Genomic DNA, 9,660 nt, shown 5'->3' on the forward strand with positions numbered 1-9,660 from the left:
TGGCCTACAACGAAAAGCGGCGCGACAAGGCGCGCAGACCGCTTCTAGTACCAATTCAGTTCTGCAAGCCTACAATAAGCAGTAGGAAGAGAAAGTTATACCCGTATATCTTTTTTTCTTCATCAATTGATATAGGTGTTTGGACTCGGGTTAAAAAGAAGTTCAAAGTTAGACAAAGATCGAGGATCTCGAATAACAAAGGGAAAAATGAATAATCTTCAAAAAAAACAGAGGGAAAAATGAGTAAGCAGTTATAGCTTCCTTGCGTTGAGCAGGAAAACAGTTGAGGCAAAAGTTTCCATGGCCATAAGTCCGAAATTATCAAGTCTGCGGGCCTAATAATCTGTAAACGTACCCAGCAATGAGGACAAGATAGTGATTCATGATCTGTTCACATGCAGAAATCAAGTTCATCCTCATTCCTGAACTTCTAACCTACAAAATTATCAAGTTTTTCGCTACACTTTACAATCATCTGTTCAACAATTTACAATTCCATCCATGTAGTGTAGCACAACAGATTGCATCATGCCTTTCACCCCCATATCTATATTTGTTGAAAATCATAGCACTATATTAGTTTGTTACTATCGGTTTCACACATTCGTGACAAGCAGGAAGCTTTCAACTTGCTTGCCGCCATGTTACTGAACCTCCATCGGATCGTTCTGCTGCCGACGCTTCCAACAATTTGCTGCCGTTTACTGCTTGTTCAGATCTCTCCCACCCAACAACACTGCAATTGGAATCCATGTATAAGAGTTATACCAATTCAATTCTGCAAGCCTACTGACAAATAAGTAGTAGGAAGAGAAAGTTATACCCGTATCCAATAGAACAGGAAATAGGCAACGGCACCACCCAGAAAGATCTTCATCAGCTTCGTGGCAACGGCGGCCAGCATCCAATGACAGAAGAAAAGGGCGTTCACAGTAATACCAGTTTTAACAGTAACAAAACCATTACTCCCAAACAAACAATCTTCATTTGTGGCAGTGAGACAAGAAGAGGAGAGGAAAATATACATACCCAGCATTCCGAGGTGGGCGGAAATACGGGCGTAGATTCGCTCGATCCTTGACCGGCAACACAAGGCGCAGGGCACGCCCACGATAACCAGGCACCACCATATCTGAAAAGCAAGCTGAACCCACCATCTGTAATCATTATCATAGTGGGCAGCGTCACTCAGCAGCGCAGCCGGACCCATGTAAGGGAGCAGGCACAGGGACCCGCCGAGTGAGAAGGTCTGGATGGTGAGCCAGTTGCCCCATGGCGGCGAGCAGTCCTGCTCAAAATCAACGCCAATATGGCAATATTAGTCCAGCTGATTATCCAATATACTTCAGAGTGACCCTCAAAAGAAACATCTACTGCTACACTAGCTTGGAGTTTCTTTTTAAGACCAAAAATACTACGAACCAAAGCGGAACTTGACACACAAACACTGATCATACACCAGCTGTTCGGAATTTTCTGCTACTAGCATTCCATCATCATATGAACTAGACCATGAAGGTGCGTCCATCTTGAGGGAAGAAATTCGTAAAATGTTCGAGAAAACTTGCTTGGTAGAAATATTTGGTAAAATTCTAACAATCTGAATTATAATGTGATGATAGATGTGATGGGGAGATATGTTAAAACTAAATCATAACCAATATATTGATATAAATAATTTCATGACAGTTTCCTTATCACATCATGATTAGATGCAAAAGATAGACAGAGGAAACATTGCAATAGTCTATCCTCTAATGAACAGCATCTTCTACACTTTGCTCCCCTGAAAAAAGCATCTTCCACTCTTACAAAATTCAACTCTAATAGGAAGTTCACGCTTATCTGAAAAAATGAAGTTCACGTTCCTAAAGCTACAACTCTTGCATTGTTGAGCACTAATGCAAATTATTTTAATGGGTAAACCTGAATGTGAACATGACGCGCAACACTAAAACTACATATGTCAAGAGCGGTGCACAAACCATCATCTCAAAACTATGCAAAAACTGGAACCATAATCTGAGAAATGGCAATAGATAATGCCATGCTATTGTACAAGCAACTGATATCCACTATTCATATATCTTGTGATAGAAATATAGTTGACTTTATTTTATTAGATGCAAAAGACAGACAGGGAACGTTGCAATATTCTATCCTCTAACGAACAGCATCTTCTACTCTTTGCTCCCCTGAAAAAAGCATGTTCCACTCTTGCACAAAATTCAACTCTAACAGGAAGTTCACATTTATCTGAAAAAGGGAATTTCACGTTCCTAAATCTACAACTCTTGCATTGTTGAGCACTAATGCAAATTATTTTAATGCGTAAACCTGAATGTGAACATGAAGCGCAACACTAAAACTACATATGTCAAGAGCGGTGCACAAACCATCATCTCAAAACTATGCAAAAACTGGAACCATAATCTGAGAAATGGCAATAGATAATGCCATGTTATTGTACAAGCAACTGATATCCACCATTCATATATCTTGTGATAGAAATATAGTTGACTTTATTTTATTATTAGATGCAAAATACAGACAGGGAACGTTGCAATATTCTATCCTCTAACGAACAGCATCTTCTACTCTTTGCTCCCCTGAAAAAAGCATGTTCCACTCTTGCACAAAATTCAACTCTAATAGGAAGTTCACATTTATCTGAAAAAAGGAAGTTCACGTTCCTAAATCTACAACTCTTGCATTGTTGAGCACTAATGCAAATTATTTTAATGGGTAAACCTGAATGTGAACATGACGCGCAACACTAAAACTACATATGTCAAGAGCGGTGCACAAACCATCATCTCAAAACTATGCAAAAACTGGAACCATAATCTGAGAAATGGCAATGGATAATGCCATGCTATTGTACAACCAACTGAAATCCACTATTCATATATCTTGTGATAGAAATATAGTTGACTTTATTTTATTAGATGCAAAATACAGACAGGGAACGTTGCAATATTCTATCCTCTAACGAACAGCATCTTCTACTCTTTGCTCCCCTGAAAAAAGCATGTTCCACTCTTGCACAAAATTCAACTCTAACAGGAAGTTCACATTTATCTGAAAAAAGGAAGTTTATGTTCCTAAAGCTACAAGTCTTGCATTGTTGAGCACTAATGCAAATTATTTTAATGGGTATAAACCTGAATGTGAACATGACGTGCAACAGTAGAACCATATATGTCAAGAGCCGTGCACAAGCCATCATCTCAAAATTATGCAAAAACTGGAATCATAATCTGAGAAATGGCAATATATAATGCCAAGTTATTGTAGATGCAACTGATATCCACTATTCATATATCTAGCTACAGATATATACTGTAATTGACTTCATGCTGACATATCAACAGAAACAGCTGTATAAGACCAAAGGAAGCTATTAAACTATGTTGCATATTGGGCCAATATAATCTGAGCTCACTTTTATGATGTTGGATTTGTGTATGCATTCACATTGGTAGATTCCTTATCAAGTCATCGTCAAGACTCGACAACAACTCACCGAGGGGGAGGGGCTGGGGCTGGGGCCGGGGCCGGGGCTGGGGTCAGGCTGCCTGCGTGCTATCAGCGGAGCTTCGGGGTCATCCTCGTTGACGCCGCTCGTCTCCTTGGGGAACCAACTGGCGAGCCGCCACCAGGATCCCGTCGCCCTCGCGCTGGAGAACCGACACGCGAGCCGCCGCCACCATGTCGTCGCCGCCGTGGTGGGCTCATGGGCCTCCCTCTTGAGCTCGGCCTCCCTCTTCCTCCGGAGCTCCGCCTCCCTCTCCCTCGCGAGCTCCGCCTGCGCTGCGCGGGCGTCCGCATCAGCCTCGGGGACCTCGCCCCCCGCGCCGCCCTCGGCGGCGGCGAGCAAGAAGTCCAACCCGCGCGCGGGGAGGACGCGGAGACGGAGCAGGGTCCCCCCGGCCAGTGCCACGTCCAGGACGCCTCGCCGGAGGTCGTCCGCGGCAGCCGCATCTCGCATGGCCACTATCCCGTCCAACCTGAGGCACTCTCGTACCAGGTCGCTGATGGCGTCTGACCTGCTGCCCGCCTCTGCCTGCAACAGCGCCTTGGCGGCGGCGCGCAGGTCGGAGGTGTCGAAGCCAGAGGCATCTGCACAAGCTGCTATATCTAGAGCAAGCTGGGCCAGGTGCCTGGCTGCGGCGCGCAGGGCTTCCTTGGGCATGGCGATGGCGAAATCCGCGGCGCCTCCCGTCAGGACCCCCACCGCGAGGAGCAGCGCCTCCTTCCGCTGCACGTCGTCCATCTCGCGGCCTCGCGGGGATGGGTGGGGGGGCAGGGAGGGGAAGATGGCGGCAAGTTGTTGGTTTCTTGCTGCGGTGGGCGGAGGGGGGAAGGGGATGATGAGGAGAGCGGTTACTGGGTTCTTGACGGGGGCGGGAGGATTTATCAGGTGGTCGCTCGGCTCTTGCCGGAGGGGGAGGGGAGGAGAGAATTGGTGAGGTGAAAGGCGGGGCTTCAGCCTGTTTGTTTGATGTTGTTGGATGGAATCGAGGCCCGTTGAGGGGCTCAGGGATTGGTTTGCTTGCTAGTATGATTTTGGGTATGTTGTTTCGCCTGCATACTGACGCAACTTTTAGGGCCAGTTTGTTTGGGCGGCTTAAAAAATAAGCTGCCTCTCCCAGCTTAAAAAATAAGCCGCTCCCAAAATTCATGGAGGCTTTTAGATTAGTAATCTCATAACTAGTTCAGAAACCCCAATAAATAAGGAAGGGGGCTTATGACAAAAACTAGGGAGGAGGTGGCTTATTTTTTAAGCCGCCAAAAGAACTGGCCCCTAGTATTCTAGGCTGAGTCGCTCGTCCGCTCCCGCGAGCGGTCGGGCGAAAAACACAGCCCGCCGCCGCAGCCCTCTTCCATCCTCGCCCCCCTCCCTCGCCGCCGCCAGGGGACGGCGCCGGGCAAAGCCCGCGCGTACGTCGGCGGCGGCGGGGCCCTTCCCCTCCCCGCGAGGCGCCAGGACGGCGCGGGACGGCCGGCTTCGCGGCGGGGCGCGGCCCGACGGCGGATCTCCTCGGGTCGGAGGCGTTCTATGGTTGGCTGCTGGAGGAGGCTTCGTCGGGCGGTGGGCGGTTGTTTCCGCGGCTTGCGGCGACGAGCGGTGCGTCCTCGTGAGCGGATCTGGTGCGACGCCAGGGAGATGGCGAGGTGGAGGAGGAGGGCGCCGAGAGGGGTCGCGGTGAAGGAGGAGGAGGGCGCGGGGAGGAGGGCCGGTGCGGATCTGGCCGGCGGAGGGCTGGGCAGCGGTCCGGCGGTGGCAGTGGCGCGGATCTGGCGTGCTGCCGCCACGAGGGCCCGAGCTCCGCCCCGTGCTGCTCCTGGCCTGGCACGGAGGTGGGCGCCGCAGAGGTCGACGAGTGAAGGGCGTCGAGGGCACTGACGGGCCGCGCTGGATCTGGGAGGGCTGCGCTTGCTGGAGCAGGGAGGCTCCAGCCGTGGTAGATGCGGGATGCAGGGCCCGTTCTGGCCTCTGCATGCTCGCCGTGGGGAGGTGGACCATACCTTCACGACTTCAACAACAAGGTGCTGCGGCGGCGGCGGTGTGAGTCGGATATGGACGAGCTCCCAAGGGCTTGAGCGGAGGTGTGCGACGATACGGACGAAGGTCCTGCACAACAAGAGCCGGTGCTGATGGCGCCTGAGGGTGTCATTTTCCTCCTTGGAGGCGCCACCAAGGTGTGTCGGCATCTTCCTCGGGCTTGGTTGGTAGTGTCTCCGAGCGAAAGCCTAGGTCCGGAGCTGGATCGGCGTGATGGCGGCGTCTCCGACGTCGTTCCTCTGTTGGGAGCATCACGCTTTGAGGCACTGCTTGGAGGTTCTATGTGGCGCTCCTCCGGTGCTCGCCGCTGTTTTTGGTGAAGCTCCAGGCGCAATGTACGCCATCGCTGATAAGTCCAAGACGAAGCTTTTTCTGGGACCGACTGAGTTCTACCATCTGCCTGCACTCTGCTTCAAGGGTAGATGGTGCGTTGACAAAGAAAGTCCCAGTTGGAGCTGCTGCTGTCTTCGGAGGATATTGGCATTGGTCAAGAGACGCGGCAGTGATGCGTAGCCTAGGACAGGCTCTTTTTACTTTGTAGTCGTGTTGTCTATGGTGGGTAGCTCGGCAGCTATTAGGGCTGTCGTTTTTTTTTTCTTTGATCTTTGGATCTTTATCATGTTGTTCTTTCGCTGCTTCTTGCTAAATCGAATCAAGCCAGCATTTTGCTGGATCTTTCAAAAAAAAACTTCTAGTATTCTGTTGAAATGGCTTCCACCTGATCATGATCATCCACATGTTTCTAAGCCAAGACAGAACAGCAAAGTGATTACTGTAGCTACTGCAAGTTTATATGTATACTTCTATGTCATGTTACAGGCTTTGCTTACAGCAAGCAGTACCACGAGCTGAATTCTTGGTTCATAAGGATTAAGGAGGGAGCTTAGAGGAAGAAAATGAACACAAGGACACTGTTTCAATACAGTAAGGTACCTTGCTGCAATCTTTGTTACTATATTTTCTTAGACCAATTATCACTAATACAAAGCAAAAATTCTAGTATGATTCTTCAGATTTTCAGCTTGTTACCACTGGTAAGTTGATGAAACAATTTATGTTACTCCACGGAACAGTTCACGAGCCGATGAGCTAATAAAAGAATACAATCTATTGACTGTTTGTTGTTCCGTTGCTGCAACTCAGTCTGCACACCCCTTGTTTATAGAAATTACCAGTGCCCTCTGATTAGAGGGCCGGTTTTGACATGGCAAAACAGTAGAGATTTGTCTACATTAGCAAGGGAACTGATGATTTACAACTTATGTTACGGATACACAGCGACACTTGCCAGTTTAGATGCAAACTCATGGTTCAGCTATAAAAAAAATCTTAACTTTTAACTCGTGTGGCTGGTTCTTTCTTATGAGAAATCTACTGTATGCCACTAACGGGGGCTGGTTCCTACTGTAGGTTGCTGAAGAGATAGCTAAAACCTGTGTTGAAATTCTTCGACTTCTTTTGAGTTCGGTCCTGAAATTTCTTATTTTCACATTCAGGCAAAGGCGAGTCCAGTAGCTAGGCTTAAACAGGCTCTAGACTACCCTAAAAAAATGGTTTGTGATACTTTCCGGTGGATCCAGAGGGAGAGGAAGATGGGGGCGCGAGGGGAGGCGAGCTAGGGTTCGGGAGGGACGTTGGGTTGACTTGTAGGCGGGGCAGGGGTGCGGATGGCCGCCGCGTGGCCATCCATGGCCGTGGGCAGCTGCACGGCGGCCACCGAGCCCCTGATGAACAGAGGTAGAAGAGGGTGCCGGTGGTGGGCTAGGTCGGTCCTGTTTGACTTGAAGCCCAGCAGTGCAGAGCATCTCTGGCCTTTCTAATTTCTTTTTTCTGTTTTTTTACTCTCTCAGTTGCTAATTGTTTTGGTACAAAATGACTTTTGTAAAATATGGGATTTGGCTCAATAAATATCATGCAATATTTGTCACTGCTATAAAATGGTTGGGGTAATATTTGAAATCATTTGATTTTTTCTTAAATGCAAATGTATTAAAGTGGCTGTTTTGGGCACTGATTTAAATAGGTCAGGGGTAATTTAGTATTAAAGATAATATTGGTTTCTAGATGAAAAATACTTAGTGATTATTTGCAACCCAACGAACATGTTTTGGACAGTTTGAAGAAATAGAAATTTGACTTTCAGTTTAAATTTGAATTTGGGTTTGAATTTGAGCAAGTGGCACTTAAGCTTGAGAAACATGATGACTTGGCAAGATTAGAGGGGAGATTATTGTGGCATGATTCTCGGGATGTTACATACTCCAAAGATGCTAAAAGTTCAGTCGTGTTCATCTTCGCACAACAACAACAAAACAAGCAAAGTACATCACCATCGGCTACCAACAATCACCGTCCGGCCAAAATGTTGAAGTTTTTACCTTGTAAGCATTACGTCGAACACTTGGTGGTCGTGACCTTTCTTGCCGGCTGCCGCCATCAGACGCGCCGGAGCAGTGCCGGAAGGTGTCGCTGGAGACGATGCACGAGGCGCCAGCCGTGGGCGGGACGCCGTTGTGGCCTTTTTCTTCTTCCTCTTCGTGGCCTCCTCGGCGAGGGACGGTGCCACCGCCATTGGTTTTCTTGCTCGTTTAGATGCGGGGGGAGCAGCAGGAGGGCGGCACACCGTCACCGAAGAGGGCTTTCCACCCCGGCAGGCTTTGCCATGGTTGGAGCCGGAGCTTGAACCCGGTCGACTTTGTTTATCCCCAAGCTCTTCTTTAGCGCGGGCGACCGCACGGGGGTCGTTTCTGGCGACGACAAGCTAGCGACGGTGGCTGGCGGGTCCAGGGTATCCATTCTGGTGGGTGGTTCGGTCATCGGTGGCAGCGGCGGGGCGTGGAGGCGGCTGTGGCAGGAAAGAGGAGGCGAGAGAGGAGGCGCCACTATTCCTCAGCCGAGCGTGCGATGAGGATATTTAGGGAGATCGGGTTTTTTTGAGACGGAGAAGGATAATATATCCTCCACTAATCATTTTAGGGGATCCGCTAGGTGCGGCGTAAGGGAGGATAACCGAATTTATCCTCCCTTAGTGCCAGATAGGGGATCGGTTAGAGTTGCCCTTATGGAGGTAAGGTCATGGTACTCAGATTTGCAATGGGGCATGTCAACTCTACTGCATTTTGTCTTGGAGCTTTTGATGTTAGTTAACAGTGATGCCTTCAGTGCCTAATTGTCACATTATGCATAGATGTTCATGTTGGGGAACGTAGCAGAAATTCAAAATTTTCTACGCATCACCAAGATCAATCTATGGAGTAATCTAGCAACGAGGGGAAGGAGAGTGCATCTACATACCATTGTAGATCGCTAAGCGGAAGCGTTCAAGTGAACGGGGTTGATGGAGTCGTACTCGTCGTGATCCAAATCATCGATCATCCTAGTGCCGAACGAATGGCACCTCCGCGTTCAACACATGTACAGCCCGGTGACGTCTCCTACGCCTTGATCCAGCAAGGGGAGAAGGAGAGGTTGGGGAAGACTCCATCCAGCAGCAGCACGACGGCGTGGTGGTGGTGGAGGAGCGCGGGACTCCAGCAGGGCTTCGCCAAGCACTACGAGAGACGAGGAGGGAGAGGGGTATGGCTGCGCCAACAGGGAGAGCAAATCACATGTGTTGGGCAACCCCAAACCTCAAGTATATATAGGGGGAGGGGAGGGGTTGTGCCCCCACCTAGGGTTCCCTCCCTAGGGGTGGCGGCAGCCCCCAGATCCCATCTGGGAGGCGGCCAAGGGGAGGGAGAGGGGGGCGCACCTAGGGTGGGCCTTAGGGCCCATCTGCGCCTAGGGTTTGCCCCCTCTCCTCTTGAGGCGCATGGGCCTTGGTGGGGAGGCGCCCCAGCCCACCTAGGGGCTGGTCCCTTCCCACTATTGGCCCATGTATGCCTCCGGGGCTGGTGGCCCCACCTGGTGGACCCCCGGACCCCTCCGGTGGTCCCGGTACACTACCGGTGATGCCCGGAACACTTCCGGTGGCCAAAACCATACTTCCTATATATCAATCTTTACCTCCGGACCATTCCGTAACTCCTCGTGACGTCCAGGATCTCATCTGGGACTCCGAACAACATTCGGTAACCGCGTACATACTTTCC

General features: G+C 49.6%; 1 protein-coding gene across 1 annotated transcript; it reads right to left on the reverse strand.

Moving 5' to 3' along the window:
* Nucleotides 1-251: 251 nt before the first annotated feature.
* LOC125514533 (uncharacterized) lies at nucleotides 252-4,541 on the reverse strand. Its single transcript, XM_048679873.2, has 3 exons — nucleotides 3,527-4,541; nucleotides 824-1,288; nucleotides 252-736 (listed from the first exon to the last, which is right to left on the reverse strand). The coding sequence occupies exons 1-3, from the start codon at nucleotides 4,274-4,276 to the stop codon at nucleotides 713-715; spliced, it is 1,239 nt and encodes a 412-aa protein (XP_048535830.1). The 5' UTR covers nucleotides 4,277-4,541; the 3' UTR covers nucleotides 252-712.
* Nucleotides 4,542-9,660: the final 5,119 nt, after the last annotated feature.

The sequence above is a fragment of the Triticum urartu genome, chromosome 6A, assembly GCF_056163025.1.
Source record: "Triticum urartu cultivar PI428250 chromosome 6A, HENAU_Tu73, whole genome shotgun sequence".
NCBI classification, from domain to species: domain Eukaryota; kingdom Viridiplantae; phylum Streptophyta; class Magnoliopsida; order Poales; family Poaceae; genus Triticum; species Triticum urartu.